At 44.2% G+C, this 21,501-nt stretch overlaps 1 protein-coding gene across 1 annotated transcript in view; it reads left to right on the top strand.

Annotated features, from left to right (window-relative positions):
* LOC135907788 (uncharacterized) overlaps positions 1–13,157 on the top strand; it is a 71,579-nt gene extending 58,422 nt beyond the window's left edge. The window contains exons 27-32 of the mRNA XM_070532299.1: positions 67–209; positions 5,568–5,661; positions 6,772–6,798; positions 9,328–9,384; positions 12,073–12,141; positions 13,045–13,157. Coding sequence (XP_070388400.1) covers positions 67–209; positions 5,568–5,661; positions 6,772–6,798; positions 9,328–9,384; positions 12,073–12,141; positions 13,045–13,076 — 422 coding nt within the window. The 3' untranslated portion in view covers positions 13,077–13,157. The remainder of the gene's footprint in view (positions 1–66; positions 210–5,567; positions 5,662–6,771; positions 6,799–9,327; positions 9,385–12,072; positions 12,142–13,044) is intronic.
* The last annotated feature ends 8,344 nt before the right edge of the window (positions 13,158–21,501 follow it).

Below are 21,501 nucleotides of genomic sequence, written 5' to 3' on the forward strand. Positions count from 1 at the left end.
TATACTGGGAGATGTATTTGCGTTTCTCGTCCTCTGTATAAACTGCAGTTCTATTTCAAAACGCAGCTCCAGCACTTCTTCGTTGCTTGAACGACGAGGCAGGAGGCAAGGAAAGGTTCTCCTTTCAAGGCGGTGTGACAGAGAATGGTGTTGTCTACCTTATGATGGACCCTGAGGACTACGACAATTTCGACGACCTACACATAAAGGTTAGCTACTGAAGTGACGGCTTGTGGCCTACCTGTCCACTAGTACGTCCAGAATCAGAGCTTTTAGTCATGACGTTAGTGGGTTGTTGTTTCGTAATCCATCGATTCCACCCCGCTGCATTGCAATGTAACAAAACCAATTCCTAACTATCGGGTTCAGTACCGCATTATGCCGACGCGCTTGTCGAAAAATCACAAAGAAAATATATAAAACAGCAAATGTTTCTTAGTAAAATTAGACATGCCAACACGTCCGCTGTTACAGTATAGAGGAAATTTTAAAAATTCCGCCTTGTATTGCGGCAGCCTTCTGTGGAGGCTTTTGGGCACATGGATGTTTTCTACATGAATGTTTATACAATAAAAAAGAAGAAACTGCTACAGTTTCTTCTTCTTTATTAGAGATGATAAATGAGAAGTTAGGACGCAGAAGATGTCGGCTATCTCAGAATAACAGCAAAAAGAGCAAAAGCAACAAAATATAGTGGAATACAAAGAGCTGTTAAAAAATATAACGCAAGAGAAACACCCTGGCTGATATCAGTGGGCAGTTGAAAAATAGAGAAAGATAAAAAAAAAAGGTTATAAGATTACAAGAACAAGCCAGGCTTGAACAGGTCACGCGCACATAGAGGAAGTTAAATATATATATAAACGACTCTTCAAAATAATTTGTCAGGTCACTGTCCACGAGAACATATTGTAAAACCTTGAGACGGGGGCTGCAAACTGCAGCCAGCATAAGCCAAGAGTACAATGCATGATGTGCCGCAGACACCACTTTGGCCCCTGAATCTAGGGTTAATCCCTTTATTTCGAACCAATCCGGAAGAACATGACCACCCTCTGATGTATGCAAAATATTCGAAACAGAGAATCATACAGTGGCCAAATGGGCAAGCTTCCATCGGTCAATATCACGGAGCAATTTCCGTTCTGTAATTGTTTATTGAAAAAACAATTGCATTAGCCAATTGCGAAAGCGAACATACCAATGGCGAAGGCGATCGGTGAACGGCAAAACGATATTCACCAATAAGCTTCGTCCTTGTTCAAGGCCTTTCTTTCACCAAACAAAAATAGCCGACATGAGCCACCTAGCAGAATAGCATGTTCCTAGGGGTGGGCAGCGCAACCCGGACGAAAGATAAAAGGAAGTACACAATCGTCCGGGTTGTGCTGCCCACCCCTAGGAACATGTTCGATCACCAACTTGCCCAGCTTGCCGTGTTAATTCAGAATCACAACTCTATTTCCAGTGAAGCTGTTTTTCTTTTCTGTGGTTGCAGTAAGACTTTCAGTTGCCGGTAATTAAATCACATAAATTAAAATGTTGCATTATATAACTGGTCCGTTGGAAACCTTGGCTGCATATAACGCTTTCGAGCATTTAAGGAAGTTTCCCAATGGCCGTCATTCATCCACACACATTTTACTTCGACAGAACATTGGCCATAAGTGCCATGCCTCCCCATCTTCCCCCGAGATTTGATGCCTCTTGTTGTACCAGGGCAGCGGGACAAATTCTGATTGTTTATAAAACACGTCTGCAGCGCTCAGGATCGCTCACGCACGTAATATACTGATAAAGCTGAAAATAGTCACCCACATTTCGAACCTCGTCTACACATTTCCCCTTACCTACCTGTAAGTTTAAAAAAATATAAACAAAGTTCGTTGTTCAGTTCACCGAGGACACCAGGGAAACCTACTGCGAACCTAGCATGACGCATAAAAGGAAAGCGGAAAAAAACGAGGTTTCGGTAATCACTTGCAGCGCTTATAATTAGGCAAGGACCGCTAAAATTTTGCCACATGATGCAGTTAATTAACATGAACGCCATCTCCAGAAAACATAAACTTGGCGTAACGTAGAACTTTGTCGGGGCATTTCAAGCACAGGTGAGAACGACCGTATGATACTTCCGGACACCTGATGCATAATGTTTTGCTAAAAGCGCTTGATCCGCGCGCATCGAACTTCGTGTAGAGATTTGTGGTAACATTCTCTACATTTTGGCTAAGTTTGGTCTCAGTTGTATTTAGCGATTTACCAGGGTACCAAGCTAAATTCTGCGCCACTCGTGAGACGCACATGTGCACAAAACACTCCGGAGCGCTTGCATATCTAATTTAATTGAAAGAATGTGCAAAATCCACACTCTTCAAACTTATCCTACGTATCTCCCATAACTTGGTCCTTACACTCGAAAGTCCCTATGTTATTTCATAGAGGATAACGGGAGAGAGAGAGAGCAAATGATAAAGGAAAGGTAGGGAGGTTAACCAGGACTGAGCCCGGTTGGCTACCCTACACTGGGGAAAGGGAAAAGGGGATGGAAAGATTAAAGGAAGAAGAGAAAGTCCACTGGGGATATCGTTCGGTCACTCAGACGCTGACTCAGTCCAGTAGCCTTCAAATATCGCAGCAGAGCTTTTGTGGCCTTTTGTAACTGCGATATGTGAGGCCATGGTCCCAAGATCTTCTTCAAGGTGAACGGTGTTCTATCTAGCTGATTGAGAGCTGTACAGAGGTCATGTCTTTCGTTTTGAAAAGATGGGCAGTAGCACAGTAGATGTTCTATTGTTTCCTCCGCACCACAGGCATTACAGTCGGCGCTATCAGTCATTCCAATCAAAAATGTGTATGCATTGGTGAATGCGACGCCCAAGCGTAAGCGGCACAGCATTGTTTCCTCATTTCGCAGAAGTCCTGGTAACAGCCGCAGTTGCATAGAGGGGTCGAGGAGAAGGTCGTATAAACGCATAAAGAACAGAAAAAAAAACAAGTGTTCAATAAATACTTGTGACGCTATTAATCAAGCCAGGGACGTTAAAATATCGAGAGACGTTGCACTTACAATGGGACTTACTTTAACTCAATATAGACTTTGTGTAACGCAAAATCTTTCTCAGGACATTGGGAGATGCAGCTTGTAAAAGCAGCGCCACACATTCAAACACTTGCTTAAGAAATTTTTTACTACTCCTGTATTTCATCCAGGGGCATTGACATTCACACACAGATTTGTCATAGTGATCAGCACCATTTTTTTTTTTTTCATTTGACAACGGTGGTGTATATAGCTATGCCTGGGCACCGTGCTCAATTTTGCGCCGCTCGTAAGGTACGCTCTTTCCCTCCTACATGCATTCCTCACACACTTCCAGTGCTGTGGAGCGCTAGCGCACTTATGCGAAAGCATTAAATGCCCCCTTACGCGATAATCCGGCGTTGTAGTCGGCGGCGTGACCGAATGACGGTACCAAAAATGGCCGACGGCAAAGGTTAAAACCACATCAAGATATACTCTAATTGGCGTCAAATTTCTCAGGGAGGTTCCTGTAAAGGAATTAAATATACTGCTTTTCAAAAGAATTTTAAGTACATCTCGGTCTGAGTGGGAATCGAACCCGGGCCTGCGGGGTTGGAGACAAACTGCGAACACCTCATGACTCATGAAAAGCAGAAAACTAGAGTTCAGTAATTATTTGCAGCACTTTAAATTTAAGCCAGGAAAGTGAAACTTTCAGAAGAAATCGAACATGGCATTCCCCTTACGTTCATTGAACTTGAAATCGGTACCCTGAAAATTTAGGTCTCGGCAAAACATTGCGCCCGTCATGGTTGCTTAGTAGCTTTCGTAATACGCTGCTAAGCACGAGGTCGCGGGATCAAATCCCGGCCACGGCGGCCACATTTCAATAGGGGCGAAGTGCGAAAACACCCGTGTACTTAGATTTAGGTGCACGTTAAAGAATCCAAGGTGGTCGAAATCATTCTAGAGTCCCCCTCTACGGCGTGCCTCCTAATGGGATCGTGGTTTTGGCACGCAAAACCCCATATTTATTTTTATATTGCACACAGCGGCAGAATGACACCTTGAAAAATTGACTATAAATATTTTGTCAAAACCCTATTTTATCTAGGCGCACTATCTAGGCGGACAGACAACGGCGCACAGGAATTTGCCATAGACGTCTTCCCATTTTCACTAAATGTGATGCAGATGGCATTTGTAGTTATCCCATGGCTGCGTACAACATTTCGCGCCTTTCGTAAAACTGAATTATACACGCTTAGGAGCGCCTAAATACGTAACTAATTGTACAGGCTGTACTATAACGCAACACTTTGAATTTCACCTGCAGACAACCGACAACGTGCCCCATATGTTGGCTAAATATGAAGCTTGCGTAGCGTAGGGTTACCTTGGGACACTGAAAAACATAGAGTAAAATAATCATATAACTCTTTCAAACACTACATAAAGCATATTTTTGCAAAGGCTGTATTCAACTCATGCGCACTTTTCACACAAATTTTACATAGCGTTCTCGCCATTTTCGCTTAATGTCATTCTCGTAAAATTTGGAGTTAGTCCAGGGCAGCGTGCTAAATTTCGCGCCGTGCGTAAAATGCTCTGATAATGCTCCATAGCACTTGCACGCGTAATTTATTTCCAAAGCTGTAATATGTATACGCACTTCAATTTCTTCCTATGCATTACCGATAACGTGCCCTTTACGTTCACCAAATACCAAGGAGGTGCCTTGTTTTATACGCCGCGGACATTGGAGAAACCAACTACTAACTCCTTATGACTCATGAATATGTGGAGAAAAACAAGTGTTCAGTAATTATTTAGAAGGCTTCTAATGAAGCCAGTAACTTGAAAGTTTCGCCACCTGTTAAACTTAACATTTGATTTGTTTTCATTGAATTAGATGTTGGTGTCTTGCACAGCTGGTTTAGCACTCTGGGAAACATTGTACCGCTGGTAAGGCCCTGTGGAGCGCTTGAACAAGTTACTCTATAGAAAGGTTGTAGTAACCCACTTGCTTTAAACATTGGACGTTTGTCAGTCACAACAGCAGGCTTTCTTCTTCAGCGAAGTATAAATACTCTGCCTCACATATTTCACTGAAAAATCAACAAAAAGCAACTATGTGCCTCGTATGGAGCATAAAAATTGCATAAGGGCCACTAGTGCGTACTTGTTTTGAAACACATAATTAAGGAACACGTAAATCTGTCGATACACATCTCATATAAAGTGGCCCCCATTTATTTAATATATGAAATTTCTGCCGTTTATGGCACTCTAAGTAACAAAATACGAACTTCGTGACTGATATAACTCTTTTTTTTTCGGGAAATTGTGAAAACTGGCATACAACCTATGTGAGCGCTTCCAGTCGGATTAACAGCTGCGCTGTAAAAGAAAAGAACGGGAAATGAAGCTATGTTGCACATAAAAGAGAAATGCTGCTCGTTTGGTCGAGCACCATCTCGTATACTTTATTCATGAATTATGAATTCAGTTACTGATGTCAACCTATTTGGTCACCCCTTAGATTGAAGCCATTGACGGAGCACTGAAGGTCTGCCAGCAACGCTCACGATTTCAACACTTGAAGCTGCAGGAGTGTGACACCGTATCCAAGAATGGTAGGTGCATGCATCTGCCAGTGTAACACTTTGAGGAAACGTCGAGACAAGTGCTTTTAATAAGAGATTTGAAGAAAGGCGGTATCACGCATTATGGACATGTAGAAATGTCAGCAGGCCGTCACATGAAATTGAATATTTAGGCACTAATTGTGATAAACGACGCTCTACCACCAAATTCGGCTTAGTCTTGTGCTCCAACCTTCTAATAGTTTTGCAGATGAAGCGCATAGTTGTTTTATCAAAGCGCAAGGCCGCGCGGCTATCAGGGTGTGAAATTGGAACCAAACGTTTCGAAAGAGCACGCTCTTTTGAAAACAAATACACGAAACAGTTCCTTAGACACCATAGTACATAAAAAATCAAATGACCTTTAGAAATTTCATAATGTGAGCTTAGAAAGCCGAGCGCGTCGCACGAGAAAAGGAAAAATGGAAACGTCAGAACCTAATGACAACTTCTTGGCGTGCATACTTTAACTTATGTTGCAGCTTGTGTCATGCTTCTTCGCTACGTAAGTTTTCTTCACACTGCTGCGAAATGTCCTCCTTATGTGATGCTAAACGTTTGAACACTGCACTTTCCCTTATAGGGGGCTAGTATCATACCGCATTCATCAAATAAATTATTCCTTTCTCGCCTGAAGGCGTTTATGTAGTGTCTCTTCGACGGTTTACACCCCTGGAGTTGACTGAGTTTATTGTGAGGAGCAATGAATTCCAATTTCGACTATTAGGCATTCCTCAAATAACGTTCCCTGCTGCGCACCATGAACACCTCCCCTATTATGCGCCTGCCAGCCATCTTACATGGTGTTGAATTCTGTTGCGTCTTAGCCCCTGAATCTTCTAGAATGTCATAGATGGACGACATTCCGAGAGTTGCGGGTACATGATAATGTTTAAGCAAGAATTATGGAAGCCCAGGCGAGAAGCATACCTCGAAATTTACTAGCACCAAGTACGCGCGATGAATCGTTTTGTCGTTCTTTTTGGAACTGCAATATAAAGGCACGCGCTCTACCTAGCTGAGCGCTTTCTTTTATTTTTACGCTCTCCGTAATCTGACTTTCGCCAAACGTCTTCCTTTTTTCTTCTTTTCTGCACACAGAGCTGATGTTCAGACCATCCTGCAAAGGTAAGCAACTCCGCGTGCCAGTTTTGATACCGACATTAATATAGGTCGCGAAAGCGACGGCCGACGCTTTTTTTTTCCTGCTTTCGAAATACATAATTGTCCGTAAGAAATATGGAACGTGTTAGTTTCCCTCGTACATTGCTTGCATCTGCATGAAGGGACCATCACAGCAAAGTGTTTTTAATTTTCGAAAATTTCATCCGACGCTCCCATTAGTCGGAGTACACTGTCACGCGCATCACACGAACAACTGAAGATAGCTGCACACCTGCATTTTCATGTTATCTAAGGTGCGAAGTCCAGAGAAAGTACATCACTGAGGATGCCTTCAGAATCACCGTGCACTTAATTATGTGCGTCAAGATATTAGAGGCAGGAAAAAAGACCAAGAGGGAGCGTGACGTCAGGCAGCTAGACTCGACACGCCAACCTCCCTTGAATATGTATACTTCTTCGGGACCCACTTGCGCATTGACTCTTGGGACACAGGCCCTCCATGGTCACCGGACCTCACATAGTAGTGTTCGGTTAGCGGTACCTTGTGGTGATACCCGATCATCACGATCGCTGTCGTCTTGGCTCCACTCCCCCTCACCCCCCTTTCTACTCTCCTCGCGCTCGACGGCTAGAAATCGCCGCTTGCCTATCACGTCGATAGGGCCTGTTTCCCACGGGCCATTCCTTTGTGTTTGTTAAGTGTAGGCTCCCAGACAGCCGCTTGACGCTCTCTGCTAGTTCTCTTGATTCATCAGTGGTCAAGGGAGAAGAAGAATAAAGTTTGCCTACGGCAGCATATTTATCCTTGAAGCATAAAAAAAGATAACTGGCTTTCTCGTTCTACACTAAGGCACAGTGAGGACAAAACACCCACGTCGAACATTACACAAAGCAAAATATTTACATGAATAAACCACTTCTTTCCTTCTGGTGATTCGCCTTCGCTGCCACAAGGCACCTTGTAAAATCCTTATTCACCGGCTATCTCGTTGCAGGTTTTCAATGCGTAATAATTTGTATACAAATGAATAAATCTGCAACGAGATTGAATTTATAGTTCGTGTCATAGTGTGACCATAACTTGCGAGAAGTATGGATTTCACGGCGCAAGGTATTGAACGGAAAACGTGATGCATTTATTGCAATTCAGCGCGCCCTCGATTCTGTATACGCACCCTGAATGTTTTCGCCCAGAGATTTAGAAAGTCGGTGACCTCGAATGTAACGCGCACCGAAATTTGCGTATTCAAGAAATGCAAAATTGCAATGTCTCCCGTCGTTCGCTCGCTAGATATTTATGATAAGCGAGATAACTATGGACTTGTTCCTACTCGGAAAGAGACAAGTTATTGCATCCAAGCCACACTGTATAGGACATCACTCGTCGTCGCTATCTAAGGCCTCCTTATCAACATCGAATATCCCAAACACGTCATCTTCGGTTCCAACTTCCATCCATGGCATTTGATAAAACATATTCTTTCAATGCGTTGCAGACCATGGTAGGCAGCTGAGATTCCAGAATGCGGCATCGGATACGAAGACCACTTACTGCAGTTTCGATTTCGTAATTGTTTCCAACACGCATGCCATATTAAAAGCGAAGGTTCGCTTTGTGAATCTCGCGGCGTTTCGTTACCGCGGCTGCTTGCGGCCTGGCGATTACCTTGCCCAATGGGCCAACCAATCACGGCGGAGGACGCGCGCTGCGCGCGCCACTGGGTTCGTTGCAACACCATCGGATGGCGCTCTCCTCCGCGCATCCATAGCGGCGGCGGCATTGCATTAGCCTGCCTACAATGTCTGAATAAAGCCATTGGGCCGCATTGAATAGAGCCACTTTGCGCGGACATTCAATAAACACAAATTCGTGTTTCGACTCTTCGTGCACTCACATGAAGCTTCGCTTGTACAGATTCCAACTCGTCAGATCTGCAGCATGTTTTTAGACTATTTTTCTGGAACGAAAGGCTTGCGTTATAATTGAGTAGATAGGGTGGGTATGTCTGAAGATTCATCAGAGAACGCCGAACGCTTACTAATATGGGTCGAGAAAGGTACAATAAAGGATGGACGTTTTCTTTTCTTTTTTTTCATGTTGGTTTGCGGGTAATACGCAGATGGAAAGTCCTCGAACTTAGTTATATTTTCTTGGCGTTCTCTCTTAAAATGTTTGGTCGATTTATTATCATTCGGTCGGAAAACGTATAACAAAATAAAAACACCTCTCTTAAATGGGACACGGTATATGTTGAAATTCTATCAGTTTCAGGACTATACTTTTCACAGGATGTAATTTTTCCTGCTCCTAGGATTACAAAGATTATCACAGGTCAACTACAGCATCGTTGTTACTCTACATAATAGTTACTCTACATAGTGTTACTCTACATAGTTTTATAGTAGCATTAATCTTTGCCCAAGTGCGCTAGTACAAATGATCCCCTTTTACCTGACGCTGCAGCTTCATAATTACTACTAAATACCGTGATTCTGAACCTTACTGATTTTTTCAACTTATTCTTTTTACAGACGATCCCTGCAGACCACTTTATCTGGCAATCGTCGGGATATCGGAGGAGTGCTCTAGTAAGCATGCGTTCTAGCTCTGTTTGTTTTCTATATATTCTCTGTTAAACTTAGACATTTTATAGTGTGCAGTGGTTGGTCACATAAAATGTACAAAAGAAGTACAAGAAGTGGGGAAGGCTCGCGCCTGCCGTGACGTCATGGCATGCACCGTCGGCACATTTATGATTGGCCAGTTCTCGCACCGGAAAGCGCCATGCGTCAGTTTGCGGCAACATTCTCTTCGGTCTACATGCCAGAATTGCTTTCACGCAGGCTGGGAGGGTCAGCCTGGAATTATTACCAAGGCTATCTGGGAGAGTCAGCCAGCTCCACTTATAACTATGACGGCGGATCATGGCTGTGAGTGCAGCTAGCTTTGTTCGTATAGTGATCCCATATGGAGTGCGCTGACTGAACGTGCGCCCAAAAATATTTGAAAGGAAAGCTGCGGTTACTATCGCACACACAAGAAAAGCGAATTATTGATGCGCTCATGGCGTTTTCTTCGCTATACGTTGCGACACTTCCACCTTCAGAAATCAAGCTTTCCGGACTCATTTCATTCCAGCGTTATTTTTAAGCATGGAATGCTTTTAGCTCCCATTGTCAGAGACCTTTAAGTGACCTTGAGCCAAAAGCCAGAGCCGTTATCTGGACACTCAAACGAGAACAAACGGGCAAGTTGCGAGAAAAAAAAACGAGACCATCCGGGCAACCAGTCAAGACAGCATTACATACGCTAGTTACTTCCCAAGCAAGTTACAAAAATACTGCTTCCGAACTCTTCCAAATGTTTGCTCACAATGTCACTCAAGCTGTAACTTCTAGTAGGCTGAAGTTTTATTTGTTATTTCCAATAGCGAGGGGGTTCAAAAGGCAGATACAGGCATACACTTGATCTCACTTGAGAAAAGGCATACACTTGATTGTCATCTTTTGGTGCCGAGACAAGGTTGCCTATGTTCTTTTCAACGCCAGCGGTCCGTGAGGTACTTGCAATAAGTGACAAGAAACTGTCACTTATTGTCTGGAAACTGTCTGTGACACGAAACTAATGCATCCCTATGGACCAGTGCGCAGTATGGCTTGGTGCGGTGTGATACGGGGAAGGGGAGGAAGGGGGGAGGAGGGGGGGAGGAGGGGGGGGGAGGCGTGCCGTGGCGAACATGCACTACACCCATTTTAAAATTGTGGCTAGTATCATACCCAACCAATCTCCTTTGCTGGTAGTCATTATATGCTCACATGTCCTCTCGATTACGGGAGAACCACAATTTTTTTAAAGCGAAGCATTTCTTTCCTTAGTCGGAGCCAAGGTCAAACGTGAGGCCATCCGAAGTCACAGAGTTTGACACCGATGCGCGCGCACCCCGTCGTGCCCGCTCGCTGGCCACTATTGGCTCGTCCATTCCTGGCTCCACGCGCATGCGCGCGTACTCCCATGCACCCGTTCGCACACCGCTAGTCGTTTGGGGCTTCTTGTCCTTGCTCCACTCGCCGGTACGGGTGTGCGCGCCTCAGATAGACGCACCTTGTTTGCGCTAGCTGCACTATGTTGCGTCTAGGCTACTTGCAGATACAACAGTGGGCTCTCGCAAGTATCAAGCGAAAGACTACAAAGTCTCTGCAGATACTAAAGAGGTATGCGATGCCTTTCAAATCGGCAAGGCGGGATGTGAAGCGACGCTCCATCGAGATACGCGTGGCCGTAGAACGCAAGAAAGAACAGAAGGGACGAGCAACCGAAATAAAGAGGAACGCCAAGCGAGCGGCTGCTGAACAGGTCCCCGAAGCGAAGCGGCAATGATAGGAGGGCCGCCAGGGTGTGGGCGATAGAGGCAGTCAAGGAATGTAATTAACCCATTTATTAATCAGCGTTCGATTCGATCGTTAGATCAGCGGTTTACGTGGCACTGCATTTTACAAAAGCCAGAATACCCATTTCGCGCTGAAGCAGCAGTTTGTTTTACAGTCACATCATCGCCACTACGCACTTTAAGTTCCCATTGTGAAGACGGTGGCGTTTGAAATCCAATTATCTCTTTCGCAACTGGCAGGCAAGGCGCACCATTTAGTTGTTGCATTTTACGAGTTGGCTGAGAATGAACAAGGAGGATGTCATGCTGCGATATGTGACGTTTCACTTGAACACGTAAGCTCTCTCCAAGCATGTAAACACACAATCTCCAGACAACGTCCTTGTATAAATTGACTTGCGTGACGCCAGTCGAATAACCAGTTTATAAGATAGGCCAGAAATAAAGCATTGATGGCAAGTATAAGAGATCCAAAAAAATTAAAAATTAAATTATGGGGTTTTACGTGCCAAAACCAATTTCTGATTATGAGGCATGCCGTAGTGGAGGACTCCGGACATTTCGACCACCTGGGGTTCTCTAACGTGCACCTAAATCTAAGTACACGGGTGTTTTCGCATTTCGTCCCCATCGGAATGCGGCCGCCGTGGCCGGGATTCGATCCCGCGACCTCGTGCTCAGCAGCCTAACACCATATAAGAGATCAAATTTCTGGGCTTCGAGGGCAATGTAGAGCATGGAGTCAAGACAAAATGACCCAGTTCCCAGCAGGAAGAGAACGTTGTACGTGATCCACTATCCCAAGAATGTGGTACTGATAGCCGAATTACGTCATCACTGTGAATGTGCATAATATTTGTGGTCTCTTGGTCGTTTCTCACTCCTCTAGGCTCTTGGAGAGAATTTAACAGCACTTGTGCGCCAACTGGGAAAGTCGAATATCGCCTCACACTTAACCGTAAGTATTACAAGCTTCCATGAATCGTGTATTCATTCCCACGTTAGTTTTGTTGTATTTTAGTACGACACCATGTACAAATTTCTCTCAGAGACATGACAAGACGCACCAAGCGTCAAACAACCAAAACCGAGGTAGCTGGAGTACATATGGTACCTCGAATTTTCTACAACCCTTCTTTTTTTTAACAGTAAACAAGAGAACAGAGGCCAGTTGTCCACTAAGTTTGGTATCTTCGCTTGCTGCAGATAGCGTAATAGTGCACAGTCGAAAACATATTTCAATGATGAGCTTGTCTCACCTACACTGTAATTCGATGGGCCGCGTACGAAGCAAGCTTTACGCAAAATAAATAAGGTGGGTAATCGGCAAAAGGCAAGTAAGTTGTCCTTCAATATCGATTGATTCTAAACGAAATCCGAAAAAGTCCCCGTACGTATATAATTTCCCACATGTGATAACAAACCAAGCGTTCATAAACCTTATTTAGCTAAGCATCAGGAATGCGTCATTTTCTTTTGCCACGTTACTTTGAAGATCTGTCCAATAAAATAGATTTAGACTCTTGTGGGCGCGTCCTTGTAAACTGGAGATGTCTGTTCTTTAGAAGAACTTCTGTGAGTTATTTGTGAAAAGAAACTTTAAAGCATTTTACAGCCACCTCCTCTATTCCATAACTTCGAAGCCGCGCCTAGCTAGGGTCCGTTCTCCGTGTTTATAAGTTTTTATTGCAGATATTTAACTATCAATCTGCAGGCACCTTTGCGTAAGCATTGGGTGGAAAAGCTTTATGGTCTTAGTTTCTCCTTGGCAGGGACACCTCGATCGTTGTGCAGTTGCGTCAACAAAGTCAGACTTTGCAAGCTTTACTGAGTGTATTGATTCATTTTTTTTTATTTGCAGATATGAACAATACGTTGACTGTTGGAGCATGACATATTCAAGAGCTACGTTGATGACTATTTATTTTTATGAACATTCATCTCTTTTAGTGCTTTTACAAATAAATAGCGCTGATTCTCTCCGTTTATTAGCGGCGATAAGACCACAATTGGAATGAGCCGTCAATAAAACGATTAATGTTCGAGAGACTATGTGCTGCTTATTTCAATGCTATCAGTACGACTGCACAACTGCACCTACCCGCATGAGCATTTCTTTCCAATGTCACCACAAGTAAATACTCTAGACAGAACGGGTCAAGTTTGCATGATCTGGCATGAACAGCACAGGTTTCGATCGCGTTCCACACGACAAATAATCCAGAAGCTACATATGATTGGCCTTCAGAATTTTCTTATTTGCTGGGTTTCCACCTACTTAAATGATCGCAGGCAATATGCTCAAATCAACGGGGAAAAAATCAGGCACTCTTCCGGTATCATCAGCGGTGCCTTAGGGCAGTGTCCGCTGACCACTTTTGTTCTTTGTTTACGTTAATGATTTAGTCGCAGTTATCAATGAACCAATAAAGGTTGGCTTATTCGCAGATGACTGCGTTCTTTATAATAATATTCATGTCGCCGGTGAACAAATTGTCCTTATCATGGCCTTCAATAATATCTTTACCTGGTGTGACGAAGGAGGTATGATACTGAACTGTGACAAAACTGTGCTTTTCCGCGTCACAAAGCGTCTTAGCCCTTTCAAATTTTCCTCATTCATAGACTCTACACCCTTAACTGACACGTGTGAGTTTAAGTACCTAGGTGTCACTCTGACAAGCAAGCTGGAACCGCCGTATTGCCAACACATGCTATGCTGCTCTTCGCAAACTATGTTTTTTTGACACAAGCCAGAAGATGCACCACCACATGTAAAGCGTCGGGTATATGAGCGCTTGATTCGGCCTAAGCTTGACTATGCTTGTATTACTTGGGAACCGCATACTAACGTTAACGTCGAGCGCTTAAAGAAAAAATTCCAGAGAAAGGCTGTGTGATGTATTTTCTCTTTGTACGGTCACCAGCATTCCGTCTCGTCAGTTATGGACTGTTATCATGTTCCCTCGTTACAATCCCGGCGCAAAGATCAGCGTTTAATTTTTTGTATTCATCATTTAACCGGAAGCTTGGACTCGACCAAGCCCCGTGCTTATCCCCACTTACTACCCAGTGCACTCGTCATACGCGCCCGCTTTGTTAAACTCCTTATGGTGCCAGAAAAATTATGTATTGAAATTCTCATTCTTTTCTCAAACAAGTAATGATTGGAATAATCTGTCACCTCACTGCCTATTATCTATTTATTAATTGAATTCTCTGTCTTTGCAATACACTTGATGATGTTACTGTTTCAGTATCCGATTTTTTCCAGTATTTCTCAGCGCTTGTGACAATTTGTTATTTTTAATGTTGCTATTTATTTTATCGTTTTTTTTAGTTGTTCGTTGGTATGTATAGTTGTTTATGAGCGCGTGCTTGACCCCTCCTGCTTGGGCCATGTGTCCTGCAGTATTTCCTTAAATAAAATACATATGAGCAAATAATGTCGGTGTTGAGTTTTGGTATATTTCAAAGAGGCGATTTGATTTTCAGTCCGAATTGTTTCAGTGCAGCATCAAACTTCAGCTCCGGCCTTGGTAGTACACCTAAATAAACAAAAATGTTATGCCGAGATAAGATGCATCAAACGTAACAGCGTTTTCTTTGTCCAAGTGATATTGCACAAAATGGACAACGAGAACATACCTTCAACTGACCCTGGGGTACTGTCAAGTCAACTATGCATTAGAGCTTACTGTGTTCACAAGTAAAAAAAAACAATTATTCAGCATGAGAACCCAGAATTTCCATTTTGAAGACCGATTCCTAAAATATGCCTATCCAACGTGAACTAATAATTTTCTTACATATATTTATGCTCACGGCAATAAATTTATAACCTTAAAAATAACGCTATATGTTTTACTAGTGCACTGGTGCATTAAATGTTTCAGAAACGCAAAGTTCAAACTGGTTTGCCTGCTAGTACGTCTCAATCAAAAGAAACGGCGCGCAGCTGGAAAGTGATTACAAGGACATAGCGGTGACTCACAATCAAATGCTTTGTTTCGGGAAGTGGCCCACGAAGACACGGGGAGGCTCACGAAAGAAAAGTGAATCAGCGTGATTAGTAATCTCTTTACAGATTAGATGACAATGAAAAGGGACGCCGACGCATGCGTCTCCGCCACGTGACAAAGTACACTAAGAGCTTCGGAGGTCACCGTGGAAGTAGTTTCACTTATTTCACACGCACCAATCATCGAAGTGGTATACCACAACTGCGGCAATTGTGAAAAAGTCATTTGACTGCGCACGTGTAAGTAGTCACTCATAACACCTCGCTTACACGAGCTATCAGTGACTGCACACGAGGCGAGTCTTGTGCACAGCATGCGTGTTGACATTCCTCAAAACGACAAGCCCGTCTCTCGAAATGAGCTCGCATTTTGCTTCTTCTTTCATAGACTCGCCTGTATAACAAGCCAGACGTGTAAAGCGACCAGAATTTAACCTTCACTCCGCCCTACATCACTTTGCCAGAATTCTTTTATATTCTACCAGCCTCGATAGCCAGGTAGCTATGGCGTTGTGCTGCTATATCTACCGAGATAGGGACCGACCTAGCAACACCCAGCAGCATACATCGGCATACTCACTCACAAGTACACTAACTCAAACTCGCTTCAGACTCACTTTGAATATGCGATATAGAGTGTTAGTGATTAAAGAAGGGGGTGAGTGAAGGCCAATATGAATGGGACTGAGTGCCGACTAACTAAAGTCAGTGATGGTTATTTTGGGAGGACGTAGGATACTCAACGCCGGTAACTGTCCTCCAGCGTGAGTGGACGTGATCACGTATGTGAGAGAGTACTTTGAGTGAGGGTGCGCGTGAGTACGAGCGTGACCAGGTGCCGGCAAATGGGAACGGAAGCGACTGCGAAATGCGAGTGACGGTTGCTGAGTATGAGTTGGCGTGAGTAGGAGCGTGAGTGGGTGCCCACGAGTGCGAGTACTCATGAGTGTGAGTGAGTACATAGCCTTTGAAAATATCGGTGAGTGAAAGATAGTTCGTATTAGCCTATACTACCGACCTAGGCCTATAGCAGCCAGGAAGCCATGCCAAACCCTGGAAAGTAAACAAAGAAAGCTTCGCTTGGAAAATAAATGCGAGTAAACTCCACCGCCACCATTACAACCAAGTGTACTACCACGAATGCAGTTGGTGACTGAGGACTGCTGACTTCAAGGAACTTGCTCTGCATCCATATAGTAAAAAAATCATTAAATTGTTACGATACTACACGTGCCTCTCTTCTCTGAACGGAAATGTCACTTCCTTATTTTTTTTTAATATTTGAAAGGCTACATCATTCCTTCTAGATAAATCAGTACCCGTGTCAAGCACTTTTCATGCACCCCTGTAAACGAATGCTTTCAGTATAGCAAAGATTTGACAGGCCATATGTCTTTCAATACATGGCTGGCGTTTCCTCCGCGGTCTATGTGTCATCGTCCGCACCGTGTCAAGTTCCCGCCGCACGCTCATGGCGGTGCATAGTCTGGCGAAAATTCACTAGCGGGGCTATTGTATTTCGAGCGGTCGCTGCGGTACAGAGTGCGCAAAACGACTCAGAATTGACTCAGCGACTCCTACAAGCACGCAAAAAAGCGTCATTCATTGCGAGGCAGTGATTTTTGCCCGTCTGTCGGTAACCACGCCAGCTCAATGCGAAGGCAAACACGGTGCCTTTCCATCGAGCATGCGTGGTCATACACGCATGCGCTTACGTGCGATCTACGGTATAGCGAAGTCTGCATTTTCGCAACGGCAAAAAATAAATGAAAGGGAAAAGAGACGAAGTGGAAAATTGCCTCGCCTTGTTTTCGATGCGATCGAAACAGCAGTGAGCAGTCAGAACGGCTTACCATTGCTTGAAACAAGACTGCTAAACGGTGTTATTTACAATCACTACAAGAAACCGAAGCTTCTTTGTTGCGTGAAATTCAGACGACACGCTCTTAGTAGCATGAAACTCTCTTATAGGGCTCACTTCAAACATAGTAAAACTCATTTTACACTTAAGGTTGCTGGTTTTTGATGGCCTACCCTTGCCTGCGTCATCGACAGTTATATAAACCATCACAATGGGCAGCAGCATATATAGAACGCGACCGAGAGAGCTGCAATGAGTGTCCAGAGGTCGAAGTGCCCTCCTTCCATGTGATCAACTTCTTCGCCGTGACACAGTCACCTCATGAGAAATGCAACCAAAAATGGCTGTACAAAACTATTACAGTCAATTAGGTATGCTGCTCTGATACTTGCCAGTTATATTTGATACGGTTTCCAAGTCGCGGACCTTTACTTAACGCAAAAACAAATGAGCGGAATGTCAGTATAGTCCCTAAAAGACTGCATGCTTTAGCGACCCAAACTGCATGGTGGACTGTGTTCATGAAACACGCTCTAGTGGGCCGCCCTCGATTAATTTTGACCCCCTGGGGTTTTTTACCTTCCCCCTGATCTGGCTATGGCTCTCTGCTGATATAAGCACGGACTGACGTGATGAAATCACGGCCCCGGCAGCCGCATTTCGATGAGGGCGAAATAAAAAAAAACACCCGTGAACCGTGTGTTGGGTGCGCTAAAAAAAAACATCAGGTGATTGAAATTAATCCGGAGTCCACTGCTACGGAGCGCCTCCTAATCAGATCGGGGTTCTTGCTCGTAAAACCCCACCATTTATATTTCTTTAGGTACACGAGCGTTATATGGATCTCGCCTCTATGGAAATGCAGCCACCGCGGAGAGGACTCGAACTCACGACATCGCGGTCACCTAAACAATGTCACAGCCATTTAACTACTGCGATGGTTACTTCACATGTTGATTGCAGAATATATGAAGACAGCTAATAATAAGAAATAGCAAAGCCCCACGGTTTTATGTCAGTCTCATCTCGCCCGCCATGGATGATGATTATGATAAATCATTTTTATCCTCTTTAAAACAATGCGCTGAGAAGTATTACGTAGCTTTGCGTGAGCTAATCAGGTATGCTGAATACTAAGTCTACATCTCCTTAAGCTTTTTTTCTCTTTCTGAACAGTTCTGTATACACCTTGTACCATTACCTACGCCTGCAACGGACCCGATCCTAGCAATCCCTTCCATGCTTTTTCCCCACCGATATTCTAAACGTCTCTTGCTTATGTCGACCGCTGATTGGTTAATACTTCTATCCACATTAAGTCACAGCGCTTTTGGACGGTGTGCATTACCTACGAGTCTAGCTGGTTACCTAGGAGTCTCGCCAGTCCATTAGATTGTACTGAGTTGTCTTCGAATTTTCGCTCCAGCAGATGCATGCCTCATTCTGTTGCAAACATTTGCCCCGGTACGCTTTTCTCCTTAGGTAACCAGCTCGAGCCTCAAGATAGCAGGGCTTGGCCTTTGTGTTATCGTACAGATTTTCCCTTCGGATTTCTTTGTTGCCATTCTTGTAAATCTCGATAGCCCTTTCACAGCGAAGCTGTTTGCTTATAGTTGGTGGAGATTTTTCGTGTCAGCGTGTGCGGTACTCGCACAAAATCAAACGACAGCTTGGAGGCCTTGTGTTCGAGTTGCCGCGTAACAGAATTATGTTTTCACGTATATTCAAATTACAGTCTCATGCTATAATGTCTGAAGGTTGTGGGTAAGTCTTGCATTACGAATTTTCTTATGCATATTACTCTGAGAAATTCAATTATTTCGCTAACGCACTTGCTCTAGGTGGAGGCCTACAAGAATGAGTGTATATGAATGGATGGATGGATGTTATCAGCATCGCCTTTGGAACGGGGTGGTGGGTTGCGCCACCAAGCTCTTGCTATTATACTGCCTAACGTCCTACTTAGGTTAAAAAAGAAAAACAGCCCTATGAACTCCCACAACCAAGTTTTCTTACCCCCTATTGCGAACTTCGCTTTTGTACCTCTCCGTTTTTTGTCGTTTCCCTACTTTTCTTCCACCAATCCTCCAATCACCTCTGACTAATCTATATTGCGGACATGTTTACTTTTCCCCTGTTCTCGCTGAGCCCAAGGGCTTGAAGGATGCCAGTGGTGCCTACATCGACCACTGGGCAGATGTCTTCACAATCTAATAAAACATGCTCCATCGTTTCCCTAGCTTTACCGCAGCAAGCACATCCTTCTTCCTTCGTATTTCCCGATTTATAGTTGCGTGTTCTAAGGCATCCTGATATCGCTTCGAAACGTAATGAGCTTCCCTTTGAGTTGTCATAGAATGTTTCTTTCCTGGCGTCCGTTTTTCCTATTAAGAGGAAGCTTTAGCTCGGGTGCTCCTATCTAAATACATGCAAAAGGAGACTTCGTTTTTCTCGGCAACCACAGCACCAAATTTGACAAGTAGTGTTGCATTTAAAAGAAAAAGTAAAATCTAGTGATCGTTGGTTTCGAATTTTCGATTTCTGTCGTCAACTTTTCAATAAAGATTGGCAAAATCAAACATTTTCAGAAAACCAAACTATGAAGTTTACAATTCTCTAACTCCGCAACGAAAAACGATACCACAATTCTGTGAGTTGCACCTAATAGTACATCTAAAGCGTACAAAATTGGTATGTTACAGATAAGTATTAAAAAAATTAGTAATATCGAAATACATCATTTGCAGAACCCTTGTAAATAACGTAACAAAATCACGTAAGATATAAATTGACATATTGACTTTGTCTGTTTGAACGATCTAACGGACGCCGTTTACAGAACACCGATATCTGTTCTTGATGCAGAGCTATTAATTCGTAAACTTCGTGCTTCTATTTCATTCAAACCTTCAAAATTTTGAAAATATTTTTAAGAAGATGCAAGCCCTAAATCAAAATTCCGCTTCCATCAGCCACTACAATTTTACTTTCTCTCTCAAATGCAACAAATTTCATTGAAATTGGTCCAGGGGTTATGTCAGAAAACGTTTTTGCGTTTTACACGTATTTGAATAGGTCGCGTCGGAGTTGGGCCCGAGTATCTTCTGCAACCGCATGGGCTGCAGAAGATAGTGGCAGCCTTTCCTCCTTTCCCACAAGAACCACTTCTCTCTCTCTCTCAAACATAATTCTCAATCCCTGGCGGCTCTTCTGAGTCTCTAAGGTGCGTTTCTGTAACCGCATACACACCTAATTGTTCTCTGTTTAACTGCTCCTCAATCTCTGCCCACTTTTCCGCTCTTCTGCCGCCCTGCATGTTTATGTCGCCTATTGCATGGCGAGCTCTCTTTCTTGCTTTCCTCCTTTTTCTGTTATTGACGGCGATGCTATTCTGAGGTTCCCCTAGGGGACTTTCTTCATTACTACCTACTCTGGCCTCCTGTTATAAAAGCAACAGCGCGACCAGCAAGTCTTCAGCCCACTTCTCGTGCAAGCCTGTAATCGAAGTGCACCCCATCTAGTCGAAAACCACCACACCTTCTCACTTCCCTGTTTACTTCGACGTGCAATGCTAACGTTAGCGCCACCTAGCGGCAGCAGCTCTTGCTACAGACCTCAAACGGCAGGTGTCTTTCAGTTCTCCGTAACAGATTTATGTTTTCTCTTATATTCGAACAACAATTGGAATCTGTCATGTCTGCAGCCTGTGTGTAAGTCGAACCTTACGCATTTTAGAGGGCAGCTTTTAGGCGGCCGTTCCTGCGTTTAGCGTCGGCGTCCCTCGGCGTCCTCCCTCGGCGTAACCGAGTGAACGAGCACAGCGAAGGATGAACGAGCGAACGCGGACCACAGCGGGGGATCAAAGACGGCGATAGCGAAGAGAGCTGACACAAAGATCAGGATGCTCGGGCAGCAGGCGTTAGAGCTCATAGAGGTACTAGGTCTTGCAAGATCGTCTGCCCGTAGCCTTCAGAATATAGAGCTCCCGCTGCGTCCACGTACGCTCCGTCCACGAAGATGAGCACTGGCCGATGCTTACGTGACGTAACCGAACATTGTCACGCTTGCTATCCTCGTAGGTAAACGTGGTCGATGACGCTCCCTCCTATCAGCGCGAACCATTATCAAGCGTGATCAACTGTACTACGGCGACGGCGGTGTATGGTGTGGACGCGTGGGCCCTATCTTGAAAGGGATATGCGATGGGAACTGAGTTTGCCAAATGCTGATAGTTTCACGTGTGCTGTGTACACGCAGCTTAGTTCGCGTTCGACCGAGAGTCAGCACGAAGGTCAGTTCACTCGCTGCTGTGGGCCCTGTCTTGAATGCGATCGTCTTACCTGAAGGACGCACGGGTTTCCTCGTTGGGCAGGCATATAAATGCTTACGCCTTCAAAAATTCGCCCAGAAACCCCTCTGGGAGTTGTATAAGTAGA

This window comes from Dermacentor albipictus, chromosome 1 (genome assembly GCF_038994185.2).
Source record: "Dermacentor albipictus isolate Rhodes 1998 colony chromosome 1, USDA_Dalb.pri_finalv2, whole genome shotgun sequence".
NCBI lineage: Eukaryota > Metazoa > Arthropoda > Arachnida > Ixodida > Ixodidae > Dermacentor > Dermacentor albipictus.